This window comes from Hemicordylus capensis, chromosome 4, assembly GCF_027244095.1.
Source record: "Hemicordylus capensis ecotype Gifberg chromosome 4, rHemCap1.1.pri, whole genome shotgun sequence".
NCBI classification, from domain to species: Eukaryota; Metazoa; Chordata; class Lepidosauria; order Squamata; family Cordylidae; genus Hemicordylus; species Hemicordylus capensis.
Window position 1 is genome coordinate 76,666,852 of NC_069660.1, and position 15,513 is coordinate 76,682,364.

The 15,513-nt window shown below is 44.1% G+C and overlaps 1 protein-coding gene across 8 annotated transcripts in view; it reads left to right on the forward strand.

Moving 5' to 3' along the window:
- Nucleotides 1-15,513, forward strand: part of C4H6orf89 (chromosome 4 C6orf89 homolog) — a 49,465-nt gene that overhangs the window by 8,618 nt on the left and 25,334 nt on the right. For all 8 annotated transcript variants that reach the window (XM_053243569.1, XM_053243568.1, XM_053243574.1 and 5 more), the window contains exon 3: nucleotides 5,968-6,133. In XM_053243569.1, the coding sequence (XP_053099544.1) occupies nucleotides 5,968-6,133 (166 nt within the window). The remainder of the gene's footprint in view (nucleotides 1-5,967; nucleotides 6,134-15,513) is intronic.

A 15,513-nucleotide genomic window follows, 5' to 3' on the forward strand; every position in this document is an offset into this window, starting at 1 on the left:
TGGCATAAGATCCATCAAGGCCAAAGATGGCTAGTGTTGTCTCCAACACTGCACAGATTACGAGTGCTGTACAGACTCCCCAAGGGTCTCGGGGCATTCTTGTAATTTATGTGCTCTTCATTGGCAATTCCTGCACCTCTCCCCCCGATAGTTATGGGACCCTCCTAGGCCAGCATGCCTAAAAGCTGGATCTTGCCCCCATGAAACACAATGTATGAATTCCATTTTGAGTTCCATTTCCTAATTTTGAGTGCATTTTTCTGCAAGAAAAATCAGCATGATAAATTCTTCATTTTAAACAAAGACCCTGGGTTTTGCTCGGGTATGTTTCACTTGCAGTTGCACTGCACCAAAGTTTAAAGGTTTGAGTCTGAAGATGGTTTAGTGCAAAAGATTAAAATACAGCAAACGTGTTGAAGAGTGAAAAGGTAAACATATTTTGATACAAGTATTGCAAGGATATACAGTACTCATTTACAAATGGTAAGCAGACTTGTCAAAAGCACATTGTTGAAGCCACGTTTTGTTTGTGTTGCTTGGCAGAAGGCTGTAGCACAGATACACCTGTATGACAGGAGCACGCAAATTTGTGTGGGTCTTGAAGCAGAAAGGATTTGTCATTGATACTGCTGAAAGCTAATAAAACTCCTGGATATCTTGATTTGTTTGAGTTTGAATGTTAGAAAAATGAAGGAATGTTGATTAACTATAGGTGTTTGACAAGAAATTACAGATCCTTGACATGATCCCAGTGTATTCACACAACTGGGGTACGTGCCTGCACAGGAGACAATTTAGGAAGATGCTACAAGCTTTGTGGTGCTACGGCTCATGTGCATCTGTCGAAATAGGCGGTTGGAGCACCGCTCTCCTCAGTTCCTTTCTGACCGCTGATCAGTACGGACACCTCAGAAGGTTCTTCTGCTTTGGCTGGGGTTTGCCACCTCAGCCCTCTGGTTTCATGAGAGAACATTTTACTGTTTTGTCCTAGAGCGTTTACCTCGTGTGTGTGTGTGTGTGTGTGTGTGTGTGTGTGTGTGTGTTGCTGGACTGTGTTTGATGACAGGCAAAAAGAAAAATACATTCAAGAGGTATGGGAAATGTAACACCACTATCCCCTCTTTGGACTACCACTCCTTATGTCTCCTCTGTCTTGGCGAGACGCGTAACAGAGAAAATTGTAAAATTTGCTTAGAGTTTTCCAAACAAACTCATAACATTAGACTTTTGAGGTTAAAAGATACTCTGTACAATTTGGCACTAAAACCTATGTCATCGATGTCGGCCCCCTTGGCTATCCCTATTGCAAAGTCTATTGAGCCTTCAGTATCGAGAGCCATGACACCATCTGTAAGGTCCTCTAAGGATTCCAAAACGAAGTCGACCTTGACACTGAGTTGAGTAACACCAAGTTCCCAACCTTCAACCCCGAAGTCGGTGCTGAAGGATAAGGCTAACGATCCAAGGCCTCTTCCCCGCCTTCGAAAGGTGCCAAGTTGGGAAAAGCTAAATTGGACAGAAAGTGACACTACCTCCTCAACTACCTTGTTGTCTGTCCCGTCCCCCCCCCCCCAAGTAAAAGTCAGACTCAACATCCATAACCCCGATGTCAGAGGATTCCACAACGTCGAAGCTGTCCACATTGCAGAAGCATTCAAAATTGAAGCCTCCGATGACGACACAGCCCACAAAAGTACTGATATTGTACATGTTGGTGTTGGGAAACATGGCACTGCCAGCACCAAAGTTTAAGATCATGCTTAAGATCGTGCCTATACAGAACCAAAGTCAAGAAGGCATGCTAATGCTCAATTCCCTGAAAGCTACCTGCTCGCTGAAGGTGACGATGAAGGTCCCTCCATGTAATATTTTGGTGCAATGTGGCCTTGACACGGGGGGGTCTACTCATCTCCCCCCTCCATTCCATTATCATCACCTTGGATGACATGGATGAGGTCACTGAAATTCCTACAACTCCGTCTTGCCCCCCGCTCACGCATGGTTGCTTGATGGAGGAGGAGAGGCGCAACCTAACTAAATACAAGACGGAGAAGCCTTGGAGTACACACTCCCACAGCCCCTCTTCGCAATGGCACCCTCAAGGCAGAGGTGACCATGACTTTCGAGAGAGGCCTTATCAAACATACCCCTGTACACCCATTCAAGGGATACGTAATACTGATCGTTACGCGCAACCTTTGTGTGGTGCGCTACTTAGAACCCACTAGGGATGAAGGTGTTTTCCTGCATCCCCATGATTTCAACTGCCCACGTACAGTGACACATACTGTCACTTAGGCTTTGGACTCGACCCTTTCAACTCGTGCTACGATGTTGATGCAGACTGAATTGGTCTCACCATGGGCACCGACCACACCATCATATCCACTACCTCCAGTGGCTCCATTACTTGCTCCGGCACAGACTGTTTTGCTGGTTGAGCCTAAATCCCCTGCTTCTATGCCCCCAGATTGCATCCCGTGGGGTACACCCTCCTCGGGAGCACTTTCACTGGTTCCCAAGGACCTGGCACCTGACTCAGATTCTGACTCTCAAACTACTGAAGTCCCATCTGAACCATCCCTGGACAATGATGTGCTTTAAAAGTCCTCCGATTCTCCCAAGGAGGAACACAAGAACTACCATATTCTGCTCTCTGACATGGCCAAGGCCTTAGGTCTTAGTCTTACACAGGTCACTGGGAACATTGAGAACCCTGTCTACAAGTTCCTACAGAAGACAAAAACTTCTCAACCCACTGCTCTACCTATGTTACTGGCCTTGTTGCATGCTTCCAAGCATGCATGGAAGAAGCCCTCCACTACAGCCCCCACTTCTGGATGCCTTGAATGTATGTACAAGAGGAAGGCTGCAAATATCTCTTCAAGCACCTCCAGCCTAACTCACTGGTGTTGAATTATGCTTCCTCCTGGCAGACAGCATGCAGCCATGGTTGACAAAGAGGGCTGCAAACCCGACTCCCTGTGGAGGCATCTTTATTCCACAAGTACCCTGGCCATGCACGTTGTCAATTACACTGCATGTATGTTGCGTTACCAACACTCCCTGTGGGAAGAACTCACCTGAAGACATGCTGGCTAAAACCAAGGAATTACAGGAGAAGTCTGCTGATATTACCAGACTACAGATCAGTACAGCTCACCACCTGATGGGCTGCGAGTCAAAGAATATGGCTGGCACGGCGGCTCTGTGTCATCACGTGTGGCTGCGCTCCTCCACTTTGCAGTATGACACTAGGGACAAGATAGAGGACCTCCCTTTTGAGAGTGATGGTCTCTTCAGTGCCGAGACTGATGAGGCGTTAGAAAAACTTAAAAAACCTAAATTGACCTAAACCTAAATTAAAAACCACAATTATTAGGTTCAAATTAAAACTGAAAATCATATAATGCTAAAGAAGCCAAAGAACCTACCAGATATAACAAAACAATAATGGAGCATTAAAAAGCCTCCTTGAAAAGGTGTGTTTTGAGATGTTTTTTAAAAACACTGAGGGAGGGAGCATAGTGAAGCTCTTCAGGAAGAGCATTCCAAAGCCGAGGGGCCACAACCCTAGGGATGCTTTCCTAATTCCGTGGGATGAGACCCTGTACTAGATGTTTCCACCTCTGCCCTTGATTCTGCATGTTCTCAACAAGATCATTCACCAAGGGACAGATTGCATACTGATTACTCCAGACTGGCCATTACAAGTGTGGTACCCAACGATACAAAGACTCCCCAGAGGCAGGACTCGACCACTCCCAAATGTGCCAGAACTACTGTTCATGTATCATGGACAAGTACTGCACCCCGATGTCAAGATGCTGAAGCTCACAGCATGGAGAATCAGGCAGCTGAATCCTGCAACCTGCTGTTAGAGGAAATTCTCTTCAACGAAAAGAAGCCCTCTACAAGGTAAACTTACGCAGCAAAATGGAAATGCTTCTCTTTGTATGCTGCAGCGCACTCTTTTTTGCCCATGAAGGCCACCATCCTGCAAATACTTAAATATCTCTCTGGTCTCAAATTGGCTGGTTTTTCTACTGCTTCTGTTAGAATCCACCTTGTGGACCTCTCCAGTTGCCACCTGGGCATTGATATCACTACCTCTTTCTCCCACTCCCTTTCTAAAAAATCCCTCAAGGAGCTGGAAAATCTGTACCCACATGCACAGGCCCTTGCCCCACAATGGTCCCTGTCCTTCGTCCTAGCAGGCCTCATGAACAGTCCTTTTGAGACCTTGGCTACTTTCCCTCTTTGATTCCTATTGGTCAAGATGGACTTTCTCATCGCAATCACCTTGGCCAAACGGGTTAGTGAACTGTGTGCCCTTAGATCCAACTCCCCCTACATCCGATTCCACAAAGATAAGGTTGTCATGCATTTGGATCTTTCCTTTAATCCCAAGATAAACTCAAGTTTTCACATCAACCAGGATGTGATCCTGCCAGCCTTTTCTGTGACCCATAGTCTGACTAGGAGTGATCCCTCCACATGCTGGATGTTCGCAGGGCGCTTGCTTTCTTTCTTGACGGGGACTTGCCTATTCTGAAAGGATAGTAGACTCTTTGTGTTCTACAGGAAAGATAAGAAAGGCATGCAAATAATTCACCAACGCTTATCACGCTGGATTGTTCAGGCCATAGTGGAAGCCTACAAGGTCCAGGGTAAGGACCCACCTCAAGATGTAAGGATCCACTCCACTAGAGCAGTAGCCTTGTCAGCTGCCAACCTGTCTGGCTTCTCCATGGCACAAAGAGCTGCCACCTGGTCTTCAGACCACCCCTTTATCACTGCGTGCTAGACCTTTGGTCCTGCAAAGTTGCATGCTTTGGGAGGGGGGGTCTTGCAGCAAATTCCATCCTAACTTCACATGGTGTAGTGAAGTTAGGATAGATTTTGGGGTAAGTCCAAGGAACCCACCTTCTGAAGGAGCTTGCTAATCGCCCAGTTGTGTGAATACACTCCGATCACATCAAGGATAAACAGGTTGCTTACCTGTAACTAGTGATCCTAGGTATTCACACTTTCCACCCAGCCTCCGCTCTTTCTTGGAGGTCGTGTTGTGGCGACGTCTCTATTCTCACTTACCTGTTCTGTCACTTGCCTCTCCAGTTCCGCTTATGATGGTCGCTGATGTCTGAAGGTCATCCAGGAACTGAGGAGAGCAACGCTCCCACCGCCTGTTTGGATGGACGCTTGCGCACCGTGGGCGGAGCCCGGAGCATTGTGCAAAGCTTGTAGAATCTTCTGGAATGGTCTCCTGCACAGGAACCTCATGGACAGCTCATATTGCAAACTCTCGGGTTAAAGTTAGGGATGTGCATGGAACCACGGATGCAGGGTCCGGCACTTGGGGGGATGTAGCTTTAAGGGTAGGGGGGTAGTACTTACCCCTTCCGCCGCTTTCCCCCCTACGGTGCTCAACTTCTAAGCAAAGTTTTTGGGGCGGCAGCATTCCTCCCTACCGCCCCTGCCCCCATCGTTGCCCGGCAAAGGGAGAAATTTAGTGCACGCATGTGCCTGTTGCGGTGCACATGCAACGTGTGATGTGTGTGGTGCGTGCTCACATGGTGGCAGTGGGCGCGTGCGCCGCTACGGGCAGATGCATGTACTAAACTTCTCCTTTTGCCGGGCAACAACGGGGGCAGGGAGGAATGCTGTCACCCCAAAAACTTTGCTTAGAAGTTGAGCGCCAGAGGGGGGAAAGCGGTGGGAGGGGTAAATACTACCCCCCCCGCCCTTAAAGCTACATCCCCCCAAGTGCCGGACCACCAGACCGGCCCCAATCCGGACCAGTTCGGAGGCCTCTGACATGGCCCTGGACCGGTCCAGTGCACATCCCTAGTTAAAGTGACTCCTTTCAGCAGACACAAACATTCTTCTTGATACCTTGAAAGAAGAAGTTTTTGTTGTGAAGATATGTGTCTATATGATTAATCTAATACCTGTCTTCTCTTGCAGGGCCTGGTTACCCTGGGGTTAGTTTTACTAACTGCGTACTTTATGATCCAGCCACATACCCTTTCGCCACCTGAAACTACACTCTCCAGAACCCATGCGTGGGGCTCCCTCATTAGTCATATCCGGCTGCTGCCTTTGCCAATTACCAAGAAGTATATGCTGGAGAGTAAGGAAATTATTTATGTATTTATTAACTATACCTGATGTAGAGAAGAGGTGGGGTGCACTGGTGATGGCACATATATTTAATACTAATTAAAATGGGATAACCTTTACTAATCACTCTTCCCCATTTTTCACTGTAAAAGTTACTCAGCTTTTTGTAAGTAGCAAAACAAAAGCTACTGCTAAACTCCATAAGATCTGCTAGCACTAAGCATTAATTGACTCATCTACTTGCTGAAAGGCTTCATTTTACCTTTATACAAAGCTTAACAAACTGGCTCCTGTGAGCTCGCTCTGACACATCAGCACTCCATGCAGCCTGGCAATCTATTAGCATATTTTCTATATAAAACTGGTCCCAGACCAAGTCACAAGCAGGGATAAACAGAGACACGTTTTGTGACACATTATGGATAGCTGGGGGGAAAGGGGGGTGCCCGTGTATTGGTGGGCAAGTGATTACATTCACTTTGGATTTTTCAAGAGCAATTCCTACCTCGGTGGAGGGCTGCGCATATGCATATTCACACTTGTACCAATACAATTACGTAAAAGATACGTATTATGATTAGAAGTAATACATTTTCAGATGGGACAAAATATTTTATAAAACATACATTATGACAAAGGAGCAATGATAAAATTATTTCAACATAATAAAATATTTTCCCAGCTCTACTTTATGTAGGGTGTGTGTGTATGCGCACACCACTTTCCTATCCAAACCCCTCCCCTTCTTAATACACAAATGGAAATTTTAAAAATGACACCAGTCGCAGAATCGCCCAACACCACTTTCTAGAAAAATGTCACTATGCTTGTTCATTCCAAGAACAGAGGTCTTAAACTATAAAATATGTCTTGAATAAGAAAGGTTCTCAAATATTGAAATCTGTTTCAATGAGGTTTTCTGCGCTCTTGTTAGGTCTTCATCTTTCACTTATGACAGCACTTGCAGCCTGCTGCAGTGTAGGGGTTTTTTCTTTGACAGGATTCTGGCTGCCTGACTGGCAAAACTTCTACAAGTGAAGATTTTCCTGATATGCTTTACTTATCACACAGCTTTCCCCACCCCTGTTCTGGAGCTCTGCCAAAATAAAAACAAAAACTGCAATCTTACTACAGAGTCACAAAGTAGACTCAGATTGATTTTTTCAGCAACTGAATTAGGCTTTCTTCCTTCTGGATGCATAAAACCTTTCTTCAGGATGTGTAAAACCTGGCTTTTCACTTCCCATATCAACCTCATACACATACATATCATTGCTGTCACTTGCTGTAAATTTATTTGTATGCTGAAGCATGTATAACTGTTAATATCCTGAGGAACTGCTGTGTCTTTTTCTACTTGGCTAAATATTTAAGATTTATGTAGATTGCCCTGAGAATATTCCAGTGATGTCAAAGCATACAGAGAAAGTGTGTCAGTCTATCAGGTTATCAGCTCCTAGATGCAGGGAAGTTGGTTGTCAATCCAGAGGGTGGGCAAAGTGGGGAGAGGCAAAGGCATATCAACATTCCAAAATGGGCAATATTGAATTTCAGAGAAGGCAGATCAAAGTGTGAGGGGGTCAGGGGCAGGATTGTATTCAGAACTAAGCAGAAGGTCAAATTCCAGAGGAAGCAGATCAGGGCCAGAGACAGGGAGTGTGGTTGAGATCTAAGGCAAAAATACTGGAGTAGAAGAGCTAGGAGTAAGCATGAGGTCAAGGCAAGCAAGGGTCATGGTCTGAAGCAGCAGATAGGAAAAGGGAGCAGGAGAGTAAGTGGAGTCCCAAAACCCAAGAAAGGTTGCTAAGGAACAGTTCTGGAGCCAAGCTTCTGGAAACTGTGGTTTCAGAACCGACACTATTGCTGCTCCTGAGGCCTTACAAAGAGTCAGGCCAGTAGGCTGCTACATAGACCAGGAGAACTGCCTTTTGTTTTTGCAAAGTAAACATACGTATAGGTCAGGAAATGAACAAATCAGGTTTCCATCACCAGGAGAGAGACACTCAAACTCAGATCGAAGTTGTCATTTTCTAGCAACACTTTTCAACTGCAGCAGAAGGATCTTAGCTAGGGAATAGAACTCTAACACAATAAGCCATTGAGAATAAATGTAAGCCAGACATGGGTGTGGACAAAACTGCCTGAACTGTAACTAACTGAAAGGTCATCACATCTGTGCTGCCTTTTCTGGCAGACTGATGGAAAACCATTATCACTGCTATGTGGGTCTTTTTTTATTTGTATTTAAAATTGGAGGAAATACTATTCCTTGGAATATGTGGCTTGTGGATTGTCACAAAGGGAACAAAAATTCAGTATAAACTTGCCTCCCACCCACCATCTTCCCCTTAATGACTCATGTGTTTAAACTCTGGTGGCATTTCTGCAGATAATTATGGCCCAAAGCTAAAGCTCCCCTGAAGTTCTGTTAAGGAACTTTAAGAACCATCAGAGGGGATCTGACGTGCATAGTATTTGTAACATGCCAGTATGAGAGGGTTTCTGCTCCTAAATTGAATCTTATAAGCTTTGTTTCTATATAGAGAATAACGGCCGAAGTCTCCCACAATTTAATTCCTGCAGAAACAAGGCCTAATTGTTTCCATAAGGCACATCTCACAGCTAACTCTGTCTCTTTTCTGAAAATTCATTCCTGTCAATTCCCTCCCCCCCCGTCTTTATGGAGGAGATGATATGTTAGGTTTAGAGGTGCTTAATCTTTGACCCATTGCTCATTTTTTTTGCTTGAGATCACCCTCCCCCCACCCCACACACACTGCATCTCCTGGGCATTTCTAGATGCATGCTTACAAGAGTAAATAAACATCTGAAATCCATGTAAAAATGCAGCTGGGGGGGGGGCAACTCTGAGTGCAGAGATGGTCACCAGGGGAAAGAATAAAGCACCCCTCATGCTGTTCCCCTACTCAAAATTGCAACCTCACAAGGCTGCTTTTCATTTGAGAGAGAGAGTGAGTTTGTTTATTTAATTTATTTCTGTTAATGGAACTGCCCTGTGGTGATTGGTGAACACCCCAACATTGCGTTTGGGCTTTGTGTGGGGGGAAAACAAACAAGGTTTTATTTGAGAATAAAGGGTACAACGGAGTAGGAGTAAATTAAAGCAATATTACTACTAAAAATACATCACAAGACTGACCAGATAATTGCAAAGAGGACATTTTGCTTAGTATCCGAATTAAGTTAACTTCCAGGCTGACTAGAGAAAGGATGTTTTGAGAGAAACAGGTTTTTGGATTTAAGAAAAAGAACAGGCATAGGGAGACCCAGAGGGGTGCAGTGATTAACATACAACCGCATCCGTCCTTTATTTTATTGTTAGTTTTATTTATTTATTGTTACATTTATATACCGCCTTTCATTAAAACAATCCCAAGGCGGTTTACAACAAAATTTAAAAACAAGATTATAAAAAGACACAATTAAAATATTAAGCTAAAAATATAAAACAAATCTGATTAAAAATTTAAAACGCAAGCCTAAAAACAGTACAGTACAAAATACAAAGAGCAGCAGCAAAGACAATCATATAAAAGCCTGGGTAAAAAGCTAAGTCTTCACATGCTTTCTAAAAGCTGTGATGGAGACTGAGGAGCAAATAGCCACCGGGAGAGCATTCCAGAGTCTGGGGGTAGCAACAGAGAAGGCCCTGTCCAATGTACATGACAACTGAGCCTCCCTCATTGTCGGCACCCGGAGCAGAGCCCCCTCAGATTACCTCGTCAAGCGGGTAGCAACCCTTGGGAGCAGGTGGTCCCTCAGGTATCCCGGGCCCAAACCGTTAAGGGCTTTAAAGATCAAAACCAGCACCTTGAATTGGACCTGGAAACAAACGGGTAGCCAGTGCAGCTCTTTCAAAATGGGTATGATGTGCTCCCACCGGGCTGCTTCAGATAAAACCCTAGCTGCTGCATTTTGCACTAGCTGCAGTTTCTGAATATTCTTCAAGTGGCAATTGGACCCTCGTGGCTCTGGCATGACTGAAGGATCCCTTTCCTCAGGGATGGACTGGGAAGCAGGAGCAGGAGACCAAGGTGGTTAGGCAGTTGAGATAGATCCAAAATGTGTCTGTTCTTGAGTAGCCAACTTCTGGTAGCAGCAATATTGGCTGGGCAGACCGGGCCAGGTAAGAAGGCTGATCTGGAGACCGGAAGGGTGATTGGCATGTGGAGCAAAACACGGCCAAGTGTAATGGCGGGTGTCAGATCTAGCGTCCAAATCACAGATGACTCCAGAATGAAAGAACCAAATGATGTGCACTGGGATCCAAATGGAGCACACTGGTTCAAGGAACCAGGGGCAATTAAAGCCAAAAATGTGTCCCGAGGCAACATTCCAGTTGCTCTTCTTTCTTGAATAGGGTAGCTCCTGGGAATCACAAAAGGCTCCATTGTCTGAGTTTGTTGTGCTGCACTATAACACAATGCTTTAAATGGGTCAAGTGTACCCTGTTATGTAAATGGAATGAATGGGTGCACAAACATGGTATCTTTTAGGTCAGAAAAACCTAGTAAACTAATCAGTATTTTAATGAGTACACCTCTGAGTTTCTGTTGTCCATTTAGCTTTCTTCTGATATGAAGGGAGTTGCACAGAGCCTTATCTGACTTCTCTGCTGAGATAATTGGTTTTTAGCTTGTTTGAGGCATCTATGGAGGAGAGGTAGACTAAAGTGTGGGAGGGGTCAATTTCTGTGCAGAGAGAGACCTTGAACAAAAAGCTAACTTTTGCTAGTTAACTCTGGAGTCTACTTAGGCATTCCCAAACAAATAGAAAGGCACAAGGCTAGTTTCCTTTCAGCTTGGCTTTGGCAGCTGCTAAATCTGGGGGTAACTGTTCCACTGCCTGCTAAGTGACTGCTCCGCATGTGCCAACAAACAGAGAGCTCACACTCCCGTGAGACTCCTGAACATGTTAATAGTGAGAGCCACCTGCCTGTGGTCTCAGACAAAAGCAGAGGGGAGAGCCTGCAGAAGAGCAATGCAACACACACACACACACACACACACACACACACACACACACACACACACACACACACACTTTCTTATGCTTACACTTAAAAGCTGGAGCATTATTACATTTGTTTGCATGTACCAGGTAGCTTGCCAGTCTGATCCTGTGCATATTAACTTGGGAGTATTTAACTTCCTTGTATGTGTGTTTGGCAGTTGTCAAAGTCCTTGGCAACTTCAGCTGACACACTGAGGAAAGTTACTCAAAGTAGTTCCATTGAAATATTAAAAGGACAAGTTAGATGTTCCTATACTTTTCTCTTTAATTTCAGTGCGGTTTCCTTGAGTAATTTTCTTCAATATGTCAGCCTCCTTGTTAAAGAAAACCTCCATTTTATCTATATAGTTCCCTGACATATCACCATTTATGTTGTAAAGATTCCAGACTGCTTAGTGATTTCATACAACTCTTAAGCTAGGACATAGTAAAAAGAAATTAAGGCTGCCGTCATCTCAACACCTGTGCTTCAAATGGAATATAAAGCACAACACAAAGAGAAAATATAACTGAGCAGTCCTGCTTTGTTGGAGGAAGATTTTCCTTGGAGGCTGACTCAAGTTGGATGTCAAGTATTTTGGATGTGCTACTGTTTATATGTGTCTGTTGCTGCATTATAATTTCAGTACTTCTCTGACTAATCATTTCTGTTCTCATTTGGGTACTAGCTTGAACTGGCAATTTAAAGAGCCTAGAAGGGTCTCTGAATAAACATGCTCATGGACCAGTAGTGTTAGTTATAAATAATGGCCCCCATGTTGCACAATGGTATGAGGCTGGAAGAAAGTTTCCGCCCTCAAAGGGTGATTGGAGAACAACTGCATTCAAGGCTTGCTCTGCAGCCCATTGGAGCGGGAGGGGAAAGCGACTTGCTCTTCTCTCCCTTCCTTCCAGAAATCACTTTTCGCATCCAGGAATATGTCCCTGAGGGTTGTGTGATACTGGGCTGTGGGACAAGCCTTGAATGCTCTGTGAGGGTGAAGACTTTCTGTCCTCGTAGCACTATGCAACGTGTGTTGTCTTTGTTGCTGTTGCAACACTGTGAAAGTGGCAAATGATGCTCTTTGATAATAGACACCTTCTTAGGTTTCCCTCGTCTTCACTGACTCTGCCCTGTATGAGCACATTAAACTTCTTTGATCTCCAGCAGCACTGGTATGCCTGTTTTAGCATGGGCTAGGAAGTCTGTTGCAAACCCCATATATACCGTATTTTATGGACTATAAGACTCACTTTTTTCCTCGAAAAATATCCGCCAAAATTCAGGAGCGTCTTATATGTTTTAACAGTTTAATATGTTAAAACTCTGAAAAATTGGATTAAAATTAAGGTGCGTCTTATAGTCCGTAGCGTCTTATAGTCCGTAAAATACGGTATTCAACAATGTCATTCTAGAAGCACATTTTATTTATCAGCTTTTTACACTGCCTTTCTGCTGAAGATACTCAGGGTGGATATATGTTTACTGTGTTCTTCTAGCAATGACTACTGTCCTTAATGTGCATACCCTGCACACAGGTATAAACTGTGAAAAAATAGCCACAAGCTAGATCTCTTGCACCTCATATGTTCATGCGTCTGCCATCTTGGATCAGGGTGAATGACGACATTACAAACTACACTATTGATGTGTCCCTGTGTGACCCTACAGCTGTAGCAAATTTGGTTCAAATTGGTTAGACAATCCTCAAGTTAGTGCACTTGCACTTCAAAAGTTTACATGTCTGCCATCTTGAATTGGGGTGGATGACATTGTCACAATCTGTACTACTGAGGTGTCCCGACAGCTGCAGTGAATTTGGTTCAAATCGGTTAAATGGTTCACAAGTTAGCCCACTTACGCCTCAAACATTCATGCATCCACCATCTTGAATCAGTGTGGATGACATCACAAACTATGCTGTTGAGGTGTCCCTACGACTGTACCCGATTTGGTTCATATTGGTCCAGGCTTGTGAAGTTGATGGGGAGGACACACAGACGGACACACATACAGAGTGCCAGGTGATCTCATTAGCCTACTAGAAAGTAGGCTAAAAATACTTTTCTGGATTAGTCATGGCTGCCTAGAAAATAATCATGTAAGCATAGTTGGAAGGGAGCTTGGAGGTCTTCTAGTTCAACCCCCTGCTCAGTGTGGGAAGCTGCTATAGCATCCCTGACAGATGGCTGCCCAACCTCTCTTTGAAAATCTCTAGTGAAGGAGAGCCCACAACTGCACGAGGCAATTTGATCCACTTTTAAAGTTATTTCAACAGATCTATTTTTTGCAAAGATATAAACAAACTTCCTTGGGCCTCACTCACTGACCAAACCATGAAAGATAGAAACATGCTGTTTTCACAGGTAGGATCCAGACCTTGCCCACACAACCAGAAAAAATTAAAAACCCCAGAAAATTTCGTTAATTTCCAGGGAAATATGGAAAAACTCTGCCATTGGAAAAGCATGAGAAATGATGCCTTCCAACAAAATGGGCAATTTTCTCGGGTACTTTTAGAGACAGAAAGTCCAGACTTTAGAAAGTCCAGCAATTTAGAATTGAAGGGTGAGTAGAGAGTGACCATCTCCCCCTCACTCTTATCCTGGGTCTGTTGGGAGGAGGGAAACCTTTTATGCAGCCCCCACCCCCAGTCTACCTCATATGAGGGTCTAAGTTATACGAAGGTTAAGTGGTCTCCACATTTGGCAAATCAGGTTAGAATTCTTTTAGGGTCAGAAGAAATGTCTTCTCTCCGTATTTATATACTATCTGACTCGCATAATTTGGATGTGTTGGCAGATTACTGTAAACTTACTCAGAAACTTCAGTCTTGCCTGAGACAGTCGGCCAACAGGTGTACAGACAAAAGGAATAGACATCATAGCTGGTTTGACCATGATTGCATTGCAGCAAAGAAAATCTTGGTTTCTAAATTTAACGAACATAGGCTCAACCCAAATGAGGACTTGCTTCGAGAAATAGTGGAGAGGAAGAAATCATACAAAAAGTTTATAAGGGATAAAAAGCATGCAGCGATGAAGGAAGCATGGGAAGGGCTTCTCGTTGCAGCTAGGTCGAAAGACTCTAGATCCTTTTGGAGAATAGTGGCGCCCAGTATTAAGGAAGGTCCTTCCAAATTGGGCAATCTTATTGCTGTAGATAGCTGGATGTCTCACTTTAAAGCTTTATATGCAGCTAGTACACTCTGGTCCTCCCCTTGATAGCTTACTCACTTGGCCTCCTTAGTTACGACCCATGAAATAACTAGTCTGATCTCTCAACTGCCATCCAGTAAGGCCCCTGGTATAGACTTGATCCCAGGGGAGCTACTGAAAGCAAAGATCGATTGGTGGGTCCGGTCTTAGCCAAGCTTTTCACCTATATAGATCAGGAGGGTTGTATTTCCAAGGATTGGTATACGGCCATTATTGTTTCGATTTTTAAAGGTGGGGAACATTTCAACCCTGCCAACTATCGCCCAGTAAGCCTCTTGAGTATAATTAGTAAACTGTACGTGAGGCACCTGTCCTCCAAATTTATTGATTGGGAGGAGAAGTATTCTGTAATTAGAGATGAACAGGCCAGCTTTCAAGCTGGCCAGTCCACTCAGGGTCTGATTGGGCTCCCTTTAAATCTAACAATAAAATAAAACCTGGAAATAGATTAGTGTTCTCTGTTAGAAGGCCCGTCAGCTGCTCATGTCCACATTCTTTGCTGATGAATAATATATGGAGTTGCATCAGCCCCCTCTGAAATTAAAAGAACAAAAAGGCAAGCCTTCCATCACTAGTCAACAGTTGTGATTGCTGCTGTTTTCTTGCCATGGAAAGGAACCTCTGGGCTCACTCCAGGTTAGCAGAAAGAAGGCATGATTATGCAATGGTGATGAAGCATGAGCACCCTCTGCCCTAATTTTAGTAGAGTCTATTTATCATCATTGTCTTTAAAAATCTCAAGTGTTGAAATCATTTTGTTCTGATATCAGAAATAGTTGTCTTAGTCCAAAATAATTTGTATGGAGTTCTGTGAGCATGACTCATTCAAGGTCTCAAAATCGGAATTGTAGTTGGAACTTGAAAGTGATGGAGACAAACCTTTTGCCTAAGAGACTAGACCCATGCTTCTATCTAGATTTAAGAGGATTCAGACTATGATGAATGACACATGCTGTCATGTGTGAAACCTAAGGAGAAATAAAGTTCTTGAAGATGTGATTACTCCTTAGAAAAGTACCAGGGGGTGATCTAGAGTGAAGCCTTCTATTTGTTTTTTGTGAAGTCCCTTTAAAGTGATGGCAGTGTGGAGATGTGCCATCAATGATGGTTCCTCCCACATCTATGAATTTGTTTAGCATAGCAAACGCAGGCCAAAAA